General features: G+C 43.0%; 1 protein-coding gene across 1 annotated transcript; it reads right to left on the bottom strand.

Annotated features, from left to right (window-relative positions):
* Nucleotides 1-11195: 11195 nt before the first annotated feature.
* On the bottom strand, nucleotides 11196-16631 carry LOC133044802 (uncharacterized). Its single transcript, XM_061126551.1, has 6 exons — nucleotides 15550-16631; nucleotides 14796-14869; nucleotides 14584-14712; nucleotides 12431-12584; nucleotides 11678-11751; nucleotides 11196-11569 (listed from the first exon to the last, which is right to left on the bottom strand). The coding sequence occupies exons 1-6, from the start codon at nucleotides 15721-15723 to the stop codon at nucleotides 11512-11514; spliced, it is 663 nt and encodes a 220-aa protein (XP_060982534.1). The 5' UTR covers nucleotides 15724-16631; the 3' UTR covers nucleotides 11196-11511.
* Nucleotides 16632-21266: the final 4635 nt, after the last annotated feature.

Genomic DNA, 21266 nt, shown 5'->3' with positions numbered 1-21266 from the left:
CAAATGAATTCTTTTTAATGGCTGAGTAATATTCCATGGTGTATATGTACCACAGCTTCCTTGTCCATTCATCTGCTGATGGGCATCTAGGTTGCTTCCATGTCCTGATAAAGATAAAGAACATTACAGCATACTAACACATATATATGGAATTTAGAAAGATGGTAACGATAACCCTATATGCAAAACAGAAAAAGAGACACAGAAATACAGAACAGACTTTTGAACTCTCTGGGAGAAGGCGAGGGTGGGATGTTTCGAGAAGAATCGGGTGGAGAGGGAGGTGGGAGCAGGGATTGGGATGGGGAAGACATGTAAATCCATGGCTGATTCATATCAATGTATGACAAAACCCACTGAAATGTTGTGAAGTAATTAGCCTCCAACTAATAAAAAAATTAAAAATAAAATAAAATAAAAAACTCAATAGTCAAAAAAAAAAAGAATCAAAACTTCAAATGAAAATAAATTTCCACTTTTACATTTCCCATAGCAAAATTATTATGCTTTACAGACCTGACTGGTGAAATCCTGAACAGAAAACGGAAAAGAGACATTTTGGCAAAGTGCTTATTGGAAGTTAATTATTAATAGCCTTAGGATACTATGTACAGTGTGCAAAGGGACTTTGAGTGTTGATTCCTTGTAGCTAGTTATATAACTTTTAGGGTACTCTCATAATGTCACTGATACACATTTTACATAATTTACTAACTGCTCCACATCATTCATAAATGAAAAACCTATAAACAAATTAAAAGGCAACAAATTTGGAAAGAGTAACAGAAATTGTGATGCACTGATACACAAGAACATTGTGAAGACAAAATTTAACATGTACAGTGATGTCAGCAAAATGGTGAGGTGGGAGGACTGAACTCTCCCATAGAAAGACAGGAAAAGAAAGAGAAATTAGCTGAAAAACTTCATAGGAGTTCTGGAAAACAGTCAAACACAGATTGACAGCAACAAAGTTAAAAAGCAATTAGGAAAAATCCAGAACAGAGTGGAAGGAAATTTCGTCGTGTATTACTCACCTGTACCCGCCTCCTGCCTGGGGCAGTGCAGTCTTGATGAGCTCCCAGTTGCTTCCCTCAATCCAGAATGATAACAGAAAACCTTATGTGTGGTGTTTCAACCTACCTGAGGACTGTCTGGGAACTAGTGTCTGTTCCACTTAACTCTAAGGTTAAACTGAAGAGCGCCTGGAATGCCTATTGCAGCTGCAGCGGAACTATATATATATATATATATATATATATATAGAGAGAGAGAGAGAGAGAGAGAGAGAGAGAGAGCGCCAAAGACGAAGAACAAGGGTGCAGACATATACTAGATCATGTATTAAAAGGGCCCTGAATAGAATGGGAATGTGGCTTTGGGGGACACAGTGCATTCAAAAACAGCCATAAATTCACCAGAATCAGACAGTCAGTCTTGGCCAGGTAAGATGCTGACTCAAAAATGAACTGAGCCACCCATAGCTTTCCTGTTGAGCTGATGCCAGGACTAGAAGCATGATGAGCTAACTAGTGAAAGTCATGACAAGGAACAAATCTACCAAGAGTAAGATTTTCCCTGGTATTTCAAGTACCAAACTGAATGCACACACACACAAACACAGAAAGGAACACACACACACACAGAGGAACACACATCCAGGAACACACACACACAGGAACACACACACACAGGAACACATACAAGAACACAACACTCAAAGGGACACACACACAGGAACACACACACACAGGGACACACATGCAGGAACACACACACACACACAGGACACACACACACACAGGGACACACACACACACACAGGAACACACACACACACAGGACACACACACACACAGGGACACACATACAGGAACACACACAGGAACACCCACGCATCTGGACGGGGCAGGGTGGCCATCACAGAGGGCCCCGAGGAGCAGGGTCTGGGGCTCTGATGGTGTGAAAGGGCTGCACCACATGCATGGCCACCCGCACCAGGGGCTACTCCTGCACACCTTCCTCCAGCTCTGCCACCCTCTGGGGCAAAGGTGCAGTGCAGGGGATGGGGGTGCATACTTACAAGGGGTGCACACTTACAACGAGTGGAACCAGTCTGGACCCAACCCTCAGAGTTCTGCTCCAGCGTCTTGGGACTCGCTTGGCCCAGTAGGGGGGGGACAGCCCCTGAGCACAGAAGCCTTTGCTCACACTGGGCTCTGGCTCTAGCCTGCCCTTCCCCCTCCCACCGAGGTGACAGTTGCCAACACAACCAGGGAAGGATTGACCTCTGACCTGCTCAGCACCAGCTCTGTCCCAAAGCCTTGTGCACACAGACTCCACAGGGACGGGTCCACACAAGGACAGCCCTGCAAAACCAGGACAGGTAACTTTTTCACCTAACTTAATAGAAAAGGAGGAATCTAAGCAAAATGAGAAGAGAGAGGAATTTGCATCAAAGGTAACAATAAGGAAAAAAAACTTGAAAAGGTCAGATATTGTGATAGAGATTAATAATTTACCAAAATAATTTACCAGAATACAGACTCATAAGAAGAATGCTACATTAACTAGGGAATAGAACATACTAACATTCATAGTGTAGGGGTTCCAGAAACAGAAGAGATGGAGAAGGGAGCCGAAAATGTAGGTGTGATGAAATTATGGCTAATAATTCCTTTTTTTTTTTTCCCAGTGTGTTTTGTCATACATTGATATGAATCAGCCATGGATTTACATGTATTCCCAATCCCGATCCCCCCTCCCACCTCCCTCTCCACCCGATTCCTCTGGGTCTTCCCAGTGCACCAGGCCAGAGCACTTGTCTCGTGCATCCCACCTGGGCTGGTGATCTGTTTCCCCATAGATAGCATACATGCTGTTCTTTTGAAATATCCCACCCTCACATTCTCCCACAAAGTTCAAAAGTCTGTTCTGTATTTCTGTGTCTCTTTTTCTGTTCTGCATATAGGGTTATCGTTATCACCTTTCTAAATTCCATATACATGTGTCAGTATGCTGTAATGTTCTTTATCTTTCTGGCTTACTTCACTCTGTATAAGGGGCTCCAGCTTCATCCATCTCATTAGGACTGGTTCAAATGAATTCTTTTTAATGGCTGAGTAATATTCCATGGTGTATATGTACCACAGCTTCCTTGTCCATTCATCTGCTGATGGGCATCTAGGTTGCTTCCATGTCCTGATAAAGATAAAGAACATTACAGCATACTAACACATATATATGGAATTTAGAAAGATGGTAACGATAACCCTATATGCAAAACAGAAAAAGAGACACAGAAATACAGAACAGACTTTTGAACTCTCTGGGAGAAGGCGAGGGTGGGATGTTTCGAGAAGAATCGGGTGGAGAGGGAGGTGGGAGCAGGGATTGGGATGGGGAAGACATGTAAATCCATGGCTGATTCATATCAATGTATGACAAAACCCACTGAAATGTTGTGAAGTAATTAGCCTCCAACTAATAAAAAAATTAAAAATAAAATAAAATAAAAAACTCAATAGTCAAAAAAAAAAAGAATCAAAACTTCAAATGAAAATAAATTTCCACTTTTACATTTCCCATAGCAAAATTATTATGCTTTACAGACCTGACTGGTGAAATCCTGAACAGAAAACGGAAAAGAGACATTTTGGCAAAGTGCTTATTGGAAGTTAATTATTAATAGCCTTAGGATACTATGTACAGTGTGCAAAGGGACTTTGAGTGTTGATTCCTTGTAGCTAGTTATATAACTTTTAGGGTACTCTCATAATGTCACTGATACACATTTTACATAATTTACTAACTGCTCCACATCATTCATAAATGAAAAACCTATAAACAAATTAAAAGGCAACAAATTTGGAAAGAGTAACAGAAATTGTGATGCACTGATACACAAGAACATTGTGAAGACAAAATTTAACATGTACAGTGATGTCAGCAAAATGGTGAGGTGGGAGGACTGAACTCTCCCATAGAAAGACAGGAAAAGAAAGAGAAATTAGCTGAAAAACTTCATAGGAGTTCTGGAAAACAGTCAAACACAGATTGACAGCAACAAAGTTAAAAAGCAATTAGGAAAAATCCAGAACAGAGTGGAAGGAAATTTCGTCGTGTATTACTCACCTGTACCCGCCTCCTGCCTGGGGCAGTGCAGTCTTGATGAGCTCCCAGTTGCTTCCCTCAATCCAGAATGATAACAGAAAACCTTATGTGTGGTGTTTCAACCTACCTGAGGACTGTCTGGGAACTAGTGTCTGTTCCACTTAACTCTAAGGTTAAACTGAAGAGCGCCTGGAATGCCTATTGCAGCTGCAGGGGAACTATATATATATATATATATATATATATATATATATATATATATAGAGAGAGAGAGAGAGAGAGAGAGAGAGAGAGAGAAAGAGAGAGAGAGAGAGAGCGCCAAAGACGAAGAACAAGGGTGCAGACATATACTAGATCATGTATTAAAAGGGCCCTGAATAGAATGGGAATGTGGCTTTGGGGGACACAGTGCATTCAAAAACAGCCATAAATTCACCAGAATCAGACAGTCAGTCTTGGCCAGGTAAGATGCTGACTCAAAAATGAACTGAGCCACCCATAGCTTTCCTGTTGAGCTGATGCCAGGACTAGAAGCATGATGAGCTAACTAGTGAAAGTCATGACAAGGAACAAATCTACCAAGAGTAAGATTTTCCCTGGTATTTCAAGTACCAAACTGAATGCACACACACACAAACACAGAAAGGAACACACACACACACAGAGGAACACACATCCAGGAACACACACACACAGGAACACACACACACAGGAACACATACAAGAACACAACACTCAAAGGGACACACAAATAGGAACACACACACACAGGGACACACATGCAGGAACACACACACACACACAGGACACACACACACACAGGGACACACACACACACACAGGAACACACACACACACAGGACACACACACACACAGGGACACACATACAGGAACACACACAGGAACACCCACGCATCTGGACGGGGCAGGGTGGCCATCACAGAGGGCCCCGAGGAGCAGGGTCTGGGGCTCTGATGGTGTGAAAGGGCTGCACCACATGCATGGCCACCCGCACCAGGGGCTACTCCTGCACACCTTCCTCCAGCTCTGCCACCCTCTGGGGCAAAGGTGCAGTGCAGGGGATGGGGGTGCATACTTACAAGGGGTGCACACTTACAACGAGTGGAACCAGTCTGGACCCAACCCTCAGAGTTCTGCTCCAGCGTCTTGGGACTCGCTTGGCCCAGTAGGGGGGGGACAGCCCCTGAGCACAGAAGCCTTTGCTCACACTGGGCTCTGGCTCTAGCCTGCCCTTCCCCCTCCCACCGAGGTGACAGTTGCCAACACAACCAGGGAAGGATTGACCTCTGACCTGCTCAGCACCAGCTCTGCCCCAAAGCCTTGTGCACACAGACTCCACAGGGACGGGTCCACACAAGGACAGCCCTGCAAAACCAGGACAGGTAACTTTTTCACCTAACTTAATAGAAAAGGAGGAATCTAAGCAAAATGAGAAGAGAGAGGAATTTGCATCAAAGGTAACAATAAGGAAAAAAAACTTGAAAAGGTCAGATATTGTGATAGAGATTAATAATTTACCAAAATAATTTACCAGAATACAGACTCATAAGAAGAATGCTACATTAACTAGGGAATAGAACATACTAACATTCATAGTGTAGGGGTTCCAGAAACAGAAGAGATGGAGAAGGGAGCCGAAAATGTAGGTGTGATGAAATTATGGCTAATAATTCCTTTTTTTTTTTTTCCCAGTGTGTTTTGTCATACATTGATATGAATCAGCCATGGATTTACATGTATTCCCAATCCCGATCCCCCCTCCCACCTCCCTCTCCACCCGATTCCTCTGGGTCTTCCCAGTGCACCAGGCCAGAGCACTTGTCTCGTGCATCCCACCTGGGCTGGTGATCTGTTTCACCATAGATAGCATACATGCTGTTCTTTTGAAATATCCCACCCTCACATTCTCCCACAAAGTTCAAAAGTCTGTTCTGTATTTCTGTGTCTCTTTTTCTGTTCTGCATATAGGGTTATCGTTATCACCTTTCTAAATTCCATATACATGTGTCAGTATGCTGTAATGTTCTTTATCTTTCTGGCTTACTTCACTCTGTATAAGGGGCTCCAGCTTCATCCATCTCATTAGGACTGGTTCAAATGAATTCTTTTTAATGGCTGAGTAATATTCCATGGTGTATATGTACCACAGCTTCCTTGTCCATTCATCTGCTGATGGGCATCTAGGTTGCTTCCATGTCCTGATAAAGATAAAGAACATTACAGCATACTAACACATATATATGGAATTTAGAAAGATGGTAACGATAACCCTATATGCAAAACAGAAAAAGAGACACAGAAATACAGAACAGACTTTTGAACTCTCTGGGAGAAGGCGAGGGTGGGATGTTTCGAGAGGAATCGGGTGGAGAGGGAGGTGGGAGCAGGGATTGGGATGGGGAAGACATGTAAATCCATGGCTGATTCATATCAATGTATGACAAAACCCACTGAAATGTTGTGAAGTAATTAGCCTCCAACTAATAAGAAAATTAAAAATAAAATAAAATAAAAAACTCAATAGTCAAAAAAAAAAAGAATCAAAACTTCAAATGAAAATAAATTTCCACTTTTACATTTCCCATAGCAAAATTATTATGCTTTACAGACCTGACTGGTGAAATCCTGAACAGAAAACGGAAAAGAGACATTTTGGCAAAGTGCTTATTGGAAGTTAATTATTAATAGCCTTAGGATACTATGTACAGTGTGCAAAGGGACTTTGAGTGTTGATTCCTTGTAGCTAGTTATATAACTTTTAGGGTACTCTCATAATGTCACTGATACACATTTTACATAATTTACTAACTGCTCCACATCATTCATAAATGAAAAACCTATAAACAAATTAAAAGGCAACAAATTTGGAAAGAGTAACAGAAATTGTGATGCACTGATACACAAGAACATTGTGAAGACAAAATTTAACATGTACAGTGATGTCAGCAAAATGGTGAGGTGGGAGGACTGAACTCTCCCATAGAAAGACAAGAAAAGAAAGAGAAATTAGCTGAAAAACTTCATAGGAGTTCTGGAAAACAGTCAAACACAGATTGACAGCAACAAAGTTAAAAAGCAATTAGGGAAAATCCAGAACAGAGTGGAAGGAAATTTCGTCGTGTATTACTCACCTGTACCCTCCTCCTGCCTGGGGCAGTGCAGTCTTGATGAGCTCCCAGTTGCTTCCCTCAATCCAGAATGATAACAGAAAACCTTATGTGTGGTGTTTCAACCTACCTGAGGACTGTCTGGGAACTAGTGTCTGTTCCACTTAACTCTAAGGTTAAACTGAAGAGCGCCTGGAATGCCTATTGCAGCTGCAGCGGAACTATATATATATATATATATATATATATATATATATATATATATAGAGAGAGAGAGAGAGAGAGAGAGAGAGAGAAAGAGAAAGAGAGAGAGAGCGCCAAAGACGAAGAACAAGGGTGCAGACATATACTAGATCATGTATTAAAAGGGCCCTGAATAGAATGGGAATGTGGCTTTGGGGGACACAGTGCATTCAAAAACAGCCATAAATTCACCAGAATCAGACAGTCAGTCTTGGCCAGGTAAGATGCTGACTCAAAAATGAACTGAGCCACCCATAGCTTTCCTGTTGAGCTGATGCCAGGACTAGAAGCATGATGAGCTAACTAGTGAAAGTCATGACAAGGAACAAATCTACCAAGAGTAAGATTTTCCCTGGTATTTCAAGTACCAAACTGAATGCACACACACACAAACACAGAAAGGAACACACACACACACAGAGGAACACACATCCAGGAACACACACACACAGGAACACACACACACAGGAACACATACAAGAACACAACACTCAAAGGGACACACACACAGGAACACACACACACAGGGACACACATGCAGGAACACACACACACACACAGGACACACACACACACAGGGACACACACACACACACAGGAACACACACACACACAGGACACACACACACACAGGGACACACATACAGGAACACCCACGCATCTGGACGGGGCAGGGTGGCCATCACAGAGGGCCCCGAGGAGCAGGGTCTGAGGCTCTGATGGTGTGAAAGGGCTGTACCACATGCATGGCCACCTGCACCAGGGGCTACTCCTGCACACCTTCCTCCAGCTCTGCCACCCTCTGGGGCAAAGGTGCAGTGCAGGGGATGGGGGTGCATACTTACAAGGGGTGCACACTTACAACGAGTGGAACCAGTCTGGACCCAACCCTCAGAGTTCTGCTCCAGCGTCTTGGGACTCGCTTGGCCCAGTAGGGGGGGGAAAGCCCCTGAGCACAGAAGCCTTTGCTCACACTGGGCTCTGGCTCTAGCCTGCCCTTCCCCCTCCCACCGAGGTGACAGTTGCCAACACAACCAGGGAAGGATTGACCTCTGACCTGCTCAGCACCAGCTCTGCCCCAAAGCCTTGTGCACACAGACTCCACAGGGACGGGTCCACACAAGGACAGCCCTGCAAAACCAGGACAGGTAACTTTTTCACCTAACTTAATAGAAAAGGAGGAATCTAAGCAAAATGAGAAGAGAGAGGAATTTGCATCAAAGGTAACAATAAGGAAAAAAAACTTGAAAAGATCAGATATTGTGATAGAGATTAATAATTTACCAAAATAATTTACCAGAATACAGACTCATAAGAAGAATGCTACATTAACTAGGGAATAGAACATACTAACATTCATAGTGTAGGGGTTCCAGAAACAGAAGAGATGGAGAAGGGAGCCGAAAATGTAGCTGTGATGAAATTATGGCTAATAATTCCTTTTTTTTTTTTTTCCCAGTGTGTTTTGTCATACATTGATATGAATCAGCCATGGATTTACATGTATTCCCAATCCCGATCCCCCCTCCCACCTCCCTCTCCACCCGATTCCTCTGGGTCTTCCCAGTGCACCAGGCCAGAGCACTTGTCTCGTGCATCCCACCTGGGCTGGTGATCTGTTTCACCATAGATAGCATACATGCTGTTCTTTTGAAATATCCCACCCTCACATTCTCCCACAAAGTTCAAAAGTCTGTTCTGTATTTCTGTGTCTCTTTTTCTGTTCTGCATATAGGGTTATCGTTATCACCTTTCTAAATTCCATATACATGTGTCAGTATGCTGTAATGTTCTTTATCTTTCTGGCTTACTTCACTCTGTATAAGGGGCTCCAGCTTCATCCATCTCATTAGGACTGGTTCAAATGAATTCTTTTTAATGGCTGAGTAATATTCCATGGTGTATATGTACCACAGCTTCCTTGTCCATTCATCTGCTGATGGGCATCTAGGTTGCTTCCATGTCCTGATAAAGATAAAGAACATTACAGCATACTAACACATATATATGGAATTTAGAAAGATGGTAACGATAACCCTATATGCAAAACAGAAAAAGAGACACAGAAATACAGAACAGACTTTTGAACTCTCTGGGAGAAGGCGAGGGTGGGATGTTTCGAGAAGAATCGGGTGGAGAGGGAGGTGGGAGCAGGGATTGGGATGGGGAAGACATGTAAATCCATGGCTGATTCATATCAATGTATGACAAAACCCACTGAAATGTTGTGAAGTAATTAGCCTCCAACTAATAAAAAAATTAAAAATAAAATAAAATAAAAAACTCAATAGTCAAAAAAAAAAAGAATCAAAACTTCAAATGAAAATAAATTTCCACTTTTACATTTCCCATAGCAAAATTATTATGCTTTACAGACCTGACTGGTGAAATCCTGAACAGAAAACGGAAAAGAGACATTTTGGCAAAGTGCTTATTGGAAGTTAATTATTAATAGCCTTAGGATACTATGTACAGTGTGCAAAGGGACTTTGAGTGTTGATTCCTTGTAGCTAGTTATATAACTTTTAGGGTACTCTCATAATGTCACTGATACACATTTTACATAATTTACTAACTGCTCCACATCATTCATAAATGAAAAACCTATAAACAAATTAAAAGGCAACAAATTTGGAAAGAGTAACAGAAATTGTGATGCACTGATACACAAGAACATTGTGAAGACAAAATTTAACATGTACAGTGATGTCAGCAAAATGGTGAGGTGGGAGGACTGAACTCTCCCATAGAAAGACAGGAAAAGAAAGAGAAATTAGCTGAAAAACTTCATAGGAGTTCTGGAAAACAGTCAAACACAGATTGACAGCAACAAAGTTAAAAAGCAATTAGGAAAAATCCAGAACAGAGTGGAAGGAAATTTCGTCGTGTATTACTCACCTGTACCCGCCTCCTGCCTGGGGCAGTGCAGTCTTGATGAGCTCCCAGTTGCTTCCCTCAATCCAGAATGATAACAGAAAACCTTATGTGTGGTGTTTCAACCTACCTGAGGACTGTCTGGGAACTAGTGTCTGTTCCACTTAACTCTAAGGTTAAACTGAAGAGCGCCTGGAATGCCTATTGCAGCTGCAGGGGAACTATATATATATATATATATATATATATATATATATATAGAGAGAGAGAGAGAGAGAGAGAGAGAGAGAGAGAGAGAGAGAAAGAGAGAGAGAGAGAGAGCGCCAAAGACGAAGAACAAGGGTGCAGACATATACTAGATCATGTATTAAAAGGGCCCTGAATAGAATGGGAATGTGGCTTTGGGGGACACAGTGCATTCAAAAACAGCCATAAATTCACCAGAATCAGACAGTCAGTCTTGGCCAGGTAAGATGCTGACTCAAAAATGAACTGAGCCACCCATAGCTTTCCTGTTGAGCTGATGCCAGGACTAGAAGCATGATGAGCTAACTAGTGAAAGTCATGACAAGGAACAAATCTACCAAGAGTAAGATTTTCCCTGGTATTTCAAGTACCAAACTGAATGCACACACACACAAACACAGAAAGGAACACACACACACACAGAGGAACACACATCCAGGAACACACACACACAGGAACACACACACACAGGAACACATACAAGAACACAACACTCAAAGGGACACACAAATAGGAACACACACACACAGGGACACACATGCAGGAACACACACACACACACAGGACACACACACACACAGGGACACACACACACACACAGGAACACACACACACACAGGACACACACACACACAGGGACACACATACAGGAACACACACAGGAACACCCACGCATCTGGACGGGGCAGGGTGGCCATCACAGAGGGCCCCGAGGAGCAGGGTCTGGGGCTCTGATGGTGTGAAAGGGCTGCACCACATGCATGGCCACCCGCACCAGGGGCTACTCCTGCACACCTTCCTCCAGCTCTGCCACCCTCTGGGGCAAAGGTGCAGTGCAGGGGATGGGGGTGCATACTTACAAGGGGTGCACACTTACAACGAGTGGAACCAGTCTGGACCCAACCCTCAGAGTTCTGCTCCAGCGTCTTGGGACTCGCTTGGCCCAGTAGGGGGGGGACAGCCCCTGAGCACAGAAGCCTTTGCTCACACTGGGCTCTGGCTCTAGCCTGCCCTTCCCCCTCCCACCGAGGTGACAGTTGCCAACACAACCAGGGAAGGATTGACCTCTGACCTGCTCAGCACCAGCTCTGCCCCAAAGCCTTGTGCACACAGACTCCACAGGGACGGGTCCACACAAGGACAGCCCTGCAAAACCAGGACAGGTAACTTTTTCACCTAACTTAATAGAAAAGGAGGAATCTAAGCAAAATGAGAAGAGAGAGGAATTTGCATCAAAGGTAACAATAAGGAAAAAAAACTTGAAAAGGTCAGATATTGTGATAGAGATTAATAATTTACCAAAATAATTTACCAGAATACAGACTCATAAGAAGAATGCTACATTAACTAGGGAATAGAACATACTAACATTCATAGTGTAGGGGTTCCAGAAACAGAAGAGATGGAGAAGGGAGCCGAAAATGTAGGTGTGATGAAATTATGGCTAATAATTCCTTTTCTTTTTTTTCCCAGTGTGTTTTGTCATACATTGATATGAATCAGCCATGGATTTACATGTATTCCCAATCCCAATCCCCCCTCCCACCTCCCGCTCCACCCGATTCCTCTGGGTCTTCCCAGTGCACCAGGCCAGAGCACTTGTCTCGTGCATCCCACCTGGGCTGGTGATCTGTTTCACCATAGATAGCATACATGCTGTTCTTTTGAAATATCCCACCCTCACATTCTCCCACAAAGTTCAAAAGTCTGTTCTGTATTTCTGTGTCTCTTTTTCTGTTCTGCATATAGGGTTATCGTTATCACCTTTCTAAATTCCATATACATGTGTCAGTATGCTGTAATGTTCTTTATCTTTCTGGCTTACTTCACTCTGTATAAGGGGCTCCAGCTTCATCCATCTCATTAGGACTGGTTCAAATGAATTCTTTTTAATGGCTGAGTAATATTCCATGGTGTATATGTACCACAGCTTCCTTGTCCATTCATCTGCTGATGGGCATCTAGGTTGCTTCCATGTCCTGATAAAGATAAAGAACATTACAGCATACTAACACATATATATGGAATTTAGAAAGATGGTAACGATAACCCTATATGCAAAACAGAAAAAGAGACACAGAAATACAGAACAGACTTTTGAACTCTCTGGGAGAAGGCGAGGGTGGGATGTTTCGAGAGGAATCGGGTGGAGAGGGAGGTGGGAGCAGGGATTGGGATGGGGAAGACATGTAAATCCATGGCTGATTCATATCAATGTATGACAAAACCCACTGAAATGTTGTGAAGTAATTAGCCTCCAACTAATAAGAAAATTAAAAATAAAATAAAATAAAAAACTCAATAGTCAAAAAAAAAAAGAATCAAAACTTCAAATGAAAATAAATTTCCACTTTTACATTTCCCATAGCAAAATTATTATGCTTTACAGACCTGACTGGTGAAATCCTGAACAGAAAACGGAAAAGAGACATTTTGGCAAAGTGCTTATTGGAAGTTAATTATTAATAGCCTTAGGATACTATGTACAGTGTGCAAAGGGACTTTGAGTGTTGATTCCTTGTAGCTAGTTATATAACTTTTAGGGTACTCTCATAATGTCACTGATACACATTTTACATAATTTACTAACTGCTCCACATCATTCATAAATGAAAAACCTATAAACAAATTAAAAGGCAACAAATTTGGAAAGAGTAACAGAAATTGTGATGCACTGATACACAAGAACATTGTGAAGACAAAATTTAACATGTACAGTGATGTCAGCAAAATGGTGAGGTGGGAGGACTGAACTCTCCCATAGAAAGACAAGAAAAGAAAGAGAAATTAGCTGAAAAACTTCATAGGAGTTCTGGAAAACAGTCAAACACAGATTGACAGCAACAAAGTTAAAAAGCAATTAGGGAAAATCCAGAACAGAGTGGAAGGAAATTTCGTCGTGTATTACTCACCTGTACCCTCCTCCTGCCTGGGGCAGTGCAGTCTTGATGAGCTCCCAGTTGCTTCCCTCAATCCAGAATGATAACAGAAAACCTTATGTGTGGTGTTTCAACCTACCTGAGGACTGTCTGGGAACTAGTGTCTGTTCCACTTAACTCTAAGGTTAAACTGAAGAGCGCCTGGAATGCCTATTGCAGCTGCAGCGGAACTATATATATATATATATATATATATATATATATATATAGAGAGAGAGAGAGAGAGAGAGAGAGAGAGAGAGAGAGAAAGAGAAAGAGAGAGAGAGCGCCAAAGACGAAGAACAAGGGTGCAGACATATACTAGATCATGTATTAAAAGGGCCCTGAATAGAATGGGAATGTGGCTTTGGGGGACACAGTGCATTCAAAAACAGCCATAAATTCACCAGAATCAGACAGTCAGTCTTGGCCAGGTAAGATGCTGACTCAAAAATGAACTGAGCCACCCATAGCTTTCCTGTTGAGCTGATGCCAGGACTAGAAGCATGATGAGCTAACTAGTGAAAGTCATGACAAGGAACAAATCTACCAAGAGTAAGATTTTCCCTGGTATTTCAAGTACCAAACTGAATGCACACACACACAAACACAGAAAGGAACACACACACACACAGAGGAACACACATCCAGGAACACACACACACAGGAACACACACACACAGGAACACATACAAGAACACAACACTCAAAGGGACACACACACAGGAACACACACACACAGGGACACACATGCAGGAACACACACACACACACAGGACACACACACACACAGGGACACACACACACACACAGGAACACACACACACACAGGACACACACACACACAGGGACACACATACAGGAACACCCACGCATCTGGACGGGGCAGGGTGGCCATCACAGAGGGCCCCGAGGAGCAGGGTCTGAGGCTCTGATGGTGTGAAAGGGCTGCACCACATGCATGGCCACCTGCACCAGGGGCTACTCCTGCACACCTTCCTCCAGCTCTGCCACCCTCTGGGGCAAAGGTGCAGTGCAGGGGATGGGGGTGCATACTTACAAGGGGTGCACACTTACAACGAGTGGAACCAGTCTGGACCCAACCCTCAGAGTTCTGCTCCAGCGTCTTGGGACTCGCTTGGCCCAGTAGGGGGGGGACAGCCCCTGAGCACAGAAGCCTTTGCTCACACTGGGCTCTGGCTCTAGCCTGCCCTTCCCCCTCCCACCGAGGTGACAGTTGCCAACACAACCAGGGAAGGATTGACCTCTGACCTGCTCAGCACCAGCTCTGCCCCAAAGCCTTGTGCACACAGACTCCACAGGGACGGGTCCACACAAGGACAGCCCTGCAAAACCAGGACAGGTAACTTTTTCACCTAACTTAATAGAAAAGGAGGAATCTAAGCAAAATGAGAAGAGAGAGGAATTTGCATCAAAGGTAACAATAAGGAAAAAAAACTTGAAAAGGTCAGATATTGTGATAGAGATTAATAATTTACCAAAATAATTTACCAGAATACAGACTCATAAGAAGAATGCTACATTAACTAGGGAATAGAACATACTAACATTCATAGTGTAGGGGTTCCAGAAACAGAAGAGATGGAGAAGGGAGCCGAAAATGTAGCTGTGATGAAATTATGGCTAATAATTCCTCTTTTTTTTTTTTCCCAGTGTGTTTTGTCATACATTGATATGAATCAGCCATGGATTTACATGTATTCCCAATCCCGATCCCCCCTCCCACCTCCCTCTCCACCCGATTCCTCTGGGTCTTCCCAGTGCACCAGGCCAGAGCACTTGTCTCGTGCATCCCACCTGGGCTGGTGATCTGTTTCACCATAGATAGCATACATGCTGTTCTTTTGAAATATCCCACCCTCACATTCTCCCACAAAGTTCAAAAGTCTGTTCTGTATTTCTGTGTCTCTTTTTCTGTTCTGCATATAGGGTTATCGTTATCACCTTTCTAAATTCCATATACATGTGTCAGTATGCTGTAATGTTCTTTATCTTTCTGGCTTACTTCACTCTGTATAAGGGGCTCCAGCTTCATCCATCTCATTAGGACTGGTTCAAATGAATTCTTTTTAATGGCTGAGTAATATTCCATGGTGTATATGTACCACAGCTTCCTTGTCCATTCATCTGCTGATGGGCATCTAGGTTGCTTCCATGTCCTGATAAAGATAAAGAACATTACAGCATACTAACACATATATATGGAATTTAGAAAGATGGTAACGATAACCCTATATGCAAAACAGAAAAAGAGACACAGAAATACAGAACAGACTTTTGAACTCTCTGGGAGAAGGCGAGGGTGGGATGTTTCGAGAAGAATCGGGTGGAGAGGGAGGTGGGAGCAGGGATTGGGATGGGGAAGACATGTAAATCCATGGCTGATTCATATCAATGTATGACAAAACCCACTGAAATGTTGTGAAGTAATTAGCCTCCAACTAATAAAAAAATTAAAAATAAAATAAAATAAAAAACTCAATAGTCAAAAAAAAAAAAGAATCAAAACTTCAAATGAAAATAAATTTCCACTTTTACATTTCCCATAGCAAAATTATTATGCTTTACAGACCTGACTGGTGAAATCCTGAACAGAAAACGGAAAAGAGACATTTTGGCAAAGTGCTTATTGGAAGTTAATTATTAATAGCCTTAGGATACTATGTACAGTGTGCAAAGGGACTTTGAGTGTTGATTCCTTGTAGCTAGTTATATAACTTTTAGGGTACTCTCATAATGTCACTGATACACATTTTACATAATTTACTAACTGCTCCACATCATTCATAAATGAAAAACCTATAAACAAATTAAAAGGCAACAAATTTGGAAAGAGTAACAGAAATTGTGATGCACTGATACACAAGAACATTGTGAAGACAAAATTTAACATGTACAGTGATGTCAGCAAAATGGTGAGGTGGGAGGACTGAACTCTCCCATAGAAAGACAAGAAAAGAAAGAGAAATTAGCTGAAAAACTTCATAGGAGTTCTGGAAAACAGTCAAACACAGATTGACAGCAACAAAGTTAAAAAGCAATTAGGAAAAATCCAGAACAGAGTGGAAGGAAATTTCGTCGTGTATTACTCACCTGTACCCGCCTCCTGCCTGGGGCAGTGCAGTCTTGATGAGCTCCCAGTTGCTTCCCTCAATCCAGAATGATAACAGAAAACCTTATGTGTGGTGTTTCAACCTACCTGAGGACTGTCTGGGAACTAGTGTCTGTTCCACTTAACTCTAAGGTTAAACTGAAGAGCGCCTGGAATGCCTATTGCAGCTGCAGGGGAACTATTATATATATATATATATATATATATATATATATATATATATATATATATATAGAGAGAGAGAGAGAGAGAGAGAGAGAGAGAGAGAGCGCCAAAGACGAAGAACAAGGGTGCAGACATATACTAGATCATGTATTAAAAGGGCCCTGAATAGAATGGGAATGTGGCTTTGGGGGACACAGTGCATTCAAAAACAGCCATAAATTCACCAGAATCAGACAGTCAGTCTTGGCCAGGTAAGATGCTGACTCAAAAATGAACTGAGCCACCCATAGCTTTCCTGTTGAGCTGATGCCAGGACTAGAAGCATGATGAGCTAACTAGTGAAAGTCATGACAAGGAACAAATCTACCAAGAGTAAGATTTTCCCTGGTATTTCAAGTACCAAACTGAATGCACACACACACAAACACAGAAAGGAACACACACACACACAGAGGAACACACATCCAGGAACACACACACACAGGAACACACACACACAGGAACACATACAAGAACACAACACTCAAAGGGACACACACACAGGAACACACACACACAGGGACACACATGCAGGAACACACACACACACACAGGACACACACACACACAGGGACACACACAGGAACACACACACACACAGGACACACACACACACAGGGACACACATACAGGAACACACACAGGAACACCCACGCATCTGGACGGGGCAGGGTGGCCATCACAGAGGGTCCCGAGGAGCAGGGTCTGGGGCTCTGATGGTGTGAAAGGGCTGCACCACATGCATGGCCACCCGCACCAGGGGCTACTCCTGCACACCTTCCTCCAGCTCTGCCACCCTCTGGGGCAAAGGTGCAGTGCAGGGGATGGGGGTGCATACTTACAAGGGGTGCACACTTACAACGAGTGGAACCAGTCTGGACCCAACCCTCAGAGTTCTGCTCCAGCGTCTTGGGACTCGCTTGGCCCAGTAGGGGGGGGACAGCCCCTGAGCACAGAAGCCTTTGCTCACACTGGGCTCTGGCTCTAGCCTGCCCTTCCCCCTCCCACCGAGGTGACAGTTGCCAACACAACCAGGGAAGGATTGACCTCTGACCTGCTCAGCACCAGCTCTGTCCCAAAGCCTTGTGCACACAGACTCCACAGGGACGGGTCCACACAAGGACAGCCCTGCAAAACCAGGACAGGTAACTTTTTCACCTAACTTAATAGAAAAGGAGGAATCTAAGCAAAATGAGAAGAGAGAGGAATTTGCATCAAAGGTAACAATAAGGAAAAAAAACTTGAAAAGGTCAGATATTGTGATAGAGATTAATAATTTACCAAAATAATTTACCAGAATACAGACTCATAAGAAGAATGCTACATTAACTAGGGAATAGAACATACTAACATTCATAGTGTAGGGGTTCCAGAAACAGAAGAGATGGAGAAGGGAGCCGAAAATGTAGGTGTGATGAAATTATGGCTAATAATTCCTTTTTTTTTTTTTCCCAGTGTGTTTTGTCATACATTGATATGAATCAGCCATGGATTTACATGTATTCCCAATCCCAATCCCCCCTCCCACCTCCCGCTCCACCCGATTCCTCTGGGTCTTCCCAGTGCACCAGGCCAGAGCACTTGTCTCGTGCATCCCACCTGGGCTGGTGATCTGTTTCACCATAGATAGCATACATGCTGTTCTTTTGAAATATCCCACCCTCACATTCTCCCACAAAGTTCAAAAGTCTGTTCTGTATTTCTGTGTCTCTTTTTCTGTTCTGCATATAGGGTTATCGTTATCACCTTTCTAAATTCCATATACATGTGTCAGTATGCTGTAATGTTCTTTATCTTTCTGGCTTACTTCACTCTGTATAAGGGGCTCCAGCTTCATCCATCTCATTAGGACTGGTTCAAATGAATTCTTTTTAATGGCTGAGTAATATTCCATGGTGTATATGTACCACAGCTTCCTTGTCCATTCATCTGCTGATGGGCATCTAGGTTGCTTCCATGTCCTGATAAAGATAAAGAACATTACAGCATACTAACACATATATATGGAATTTAGAAAGATGGTAACGATAACCCTATATGCAAAACAGAAAAAGAGACACAGAAATACAGAACAGACTTTTGAACTCTCTGGGAGAAGGCGAGGGTGGGATGTTTCGAGAGGAATCGGGTGGAGAGGGAGGTGGGAGCAGGGATTGGGATGGGGAAGACATGTAAATCCATGGCTGATTCATATCAATGTATGACAAAACCCACTGAAATGTTGTGAAGTAATTAGCCTCCAACTAATAAGAAAATTAAAAATAAAATAAAATAAAAAACTCAATAGTCAAAAAAAAAAAGAATCAAAACTTCAAATGAAAATAAATTTCCACTTTTACATTTCCCATAGCAAAATTATTATGCTTTACAGACCTGACTGGTGAAATCCTGAACAGAAAACGGAAAAGAGACATTTTGGCAAAGTGCTTATTGGAAGTTAATTATTAATAGCCTTAGGATACTATGTACAGTGTGCAAAGGGACTTTGAGTGTTGATTCCTTGTAGCTAGTTATATAACTTTTAGGGTACTCTCATAATGTCACTGATACACATTTTACATAATTTACTAACTGCTCCACATCATTCATAAATGAAAAACCTATAAACAAATTAAAAGGCAACAAATTTGGAAAGAGTAACAGAAATTGTGATGCACTGATACACAAGAACATTGTGAAGACAAAATTTAACATGTACAGTGATGTCAGCAAAATGGTGAGGTGGGAGGACTGAACTCTCCCATAGAAAGACAAGAAAAGAAAGAGAAATTAGCTGAAAAACTTCATAGGAGTTCTGGAAAACAGTCAAACACAGATTGACAGCAACAAAGTTAAAAAGCAATTAGGGAAAATCCAGAACAGAGTGGAAGGAAATTTCGTCGTGTATTACTCACCTGTACCCTCCTCCTGCCTGGGGCAGTGCAGTCTTGATGAGCTCCCAGTTGCTTCCCTCAATCCAGAATGATAACAGAAAACCTTATGTGTGGTGTTTCAACCTACCTGAGGACTGTCTGGGAACTAGTGTCTGTTCCACTTAACTCTAAGGTTAAACTGAAGAGCGCCTGGAATGCCTATTGCAGCTGCAGCGGAACTATATATATATATATATATATATATATATATATATAGAGAGAGAGAGAGAGAGAGAGAGAGAGAGAGAGAAAGAGAAAGAGAGAGAGAGCGCCAAAGACGAAGAACAAGGGTGCAGACATATACTAGATCATGTATTAAAAGGGCCCTGAATAGAATGGGAATGTGGCTTTGGGGGACACAGTGCATTCAAAAACAGCCATAAATTCACCAGAATCAGACAGTCAGTCTTGGCCAGGTAAGATGCTGACTCAAAAATGAACTGAGCCACCCATAGCTTTCCTGTTGAGCTGATGCCAGGACTAGAAGCATGATGAGCTAACTAGTGAAAGTCATGACAAGGAACAAATCTACCAAGAGTAAGATTTTCCCTGGTATTTCAAGTACCAAACTGAATGCACACACACACAAACACAGAAAGGAACACACACACACACAGAGGAACACACATCCAGGAACACACACACACAGGAACACACACACACAGGAACACATACAAGAACACAACACTCAAAGGGACACACACACAGGAACACACACACACAGGGACACACATGCAGGAACACACACACACACACAGGACACACACACACACAGGGACACACACACACACACAGGGACACACACACACACACAGGACACACACACACACAGGGACACACATACAGGAACACCCACGCATCTGGACGGGGCAGGGTGGCCATCACAGAGGGCCCCGAGGAGCAGGGTCTGAGGCTCTGATGGTGTGAAAGGGCTGCACCACATGCATGGCCACCTGCACCAGGGGCTACTCCTGCACACCTTCCTCCAGCTCTGCCACCCTCTGGGGCAAAGGTGCAGTGCAGGGGATGGGGGTGCATACTTACAAGGGGTGCACACTTACAACGAGTGGAACCAGTCTGGACCCAACCCTCAGAGTTCTGCTCCAGCGTCTTGGGACTCGCTTGGCCCAGTAGGGGGGGGACAGCCCCTGAGCACAGAAGCCTTTGCTCACACTGGGCTCTGGCTCTAGCCTGCCCTTCCCCCTCCCACCGAGGTGACAGTTGCCAACACAACCAGGGAAGGATTGACCTCTGACCTGCTCAGCACCAGCTCTGTCCCAAAGCCTTGTGCACACAGACTCCACAGGGACGGGTCCACACAAGGACAGCCCTGCAAAACCAGGACAGGTAACTTTTTCACCTAACTTAATAGAAAAGGAGGAATCTAAGCAAAATGAGAAGAGAGAGGAATTTGCATCAAAGGTAACAATAAGGAAAAAAAACTTGAAAAGGTCAGATATTGTGATAGAGATTAATAATTTACCAAAATAATTT

This window comes from Dama dama, chromosome 23, assembly GCF_033118175.1.
Source record: "Dama dama isolate Ldn47 chromosome 23, ASM3311817v1, whole genome shotgun sequence".
Lineage (NCBI taxonomy): Eukaryota > Metazoa > Chordata > Mammalia > Artiodactyla > Cervidae > Dama > Dama dama.
This window is presented reverse-complemented; position numbering and strand designations above follow the sequence as displayed.

Coding starts and splice junctions, on each gene's coding strand:
- LOC133044802 (XM_061126551.1), bottom strand. CDS start 15,723: ATGTTCTTTATCTTTATCAGGACATGGAAGCAACCTAGATGCCCATCA. Junction 14,713..14,795: donor GCAGAGCTGGTGCTGAGCAG/GTCAGAGGTCAA, acceptor GCCAGAGCCCAG/TGTGAGCAAAGGCTTCTGTG. Junction 12,585..14,583: donor GTTGTAAGTGTGCACCCCTT/GTAAGTATGCAC, acceptor TATCTTTATCAG/GACATGGAAGCAACCTAGAT.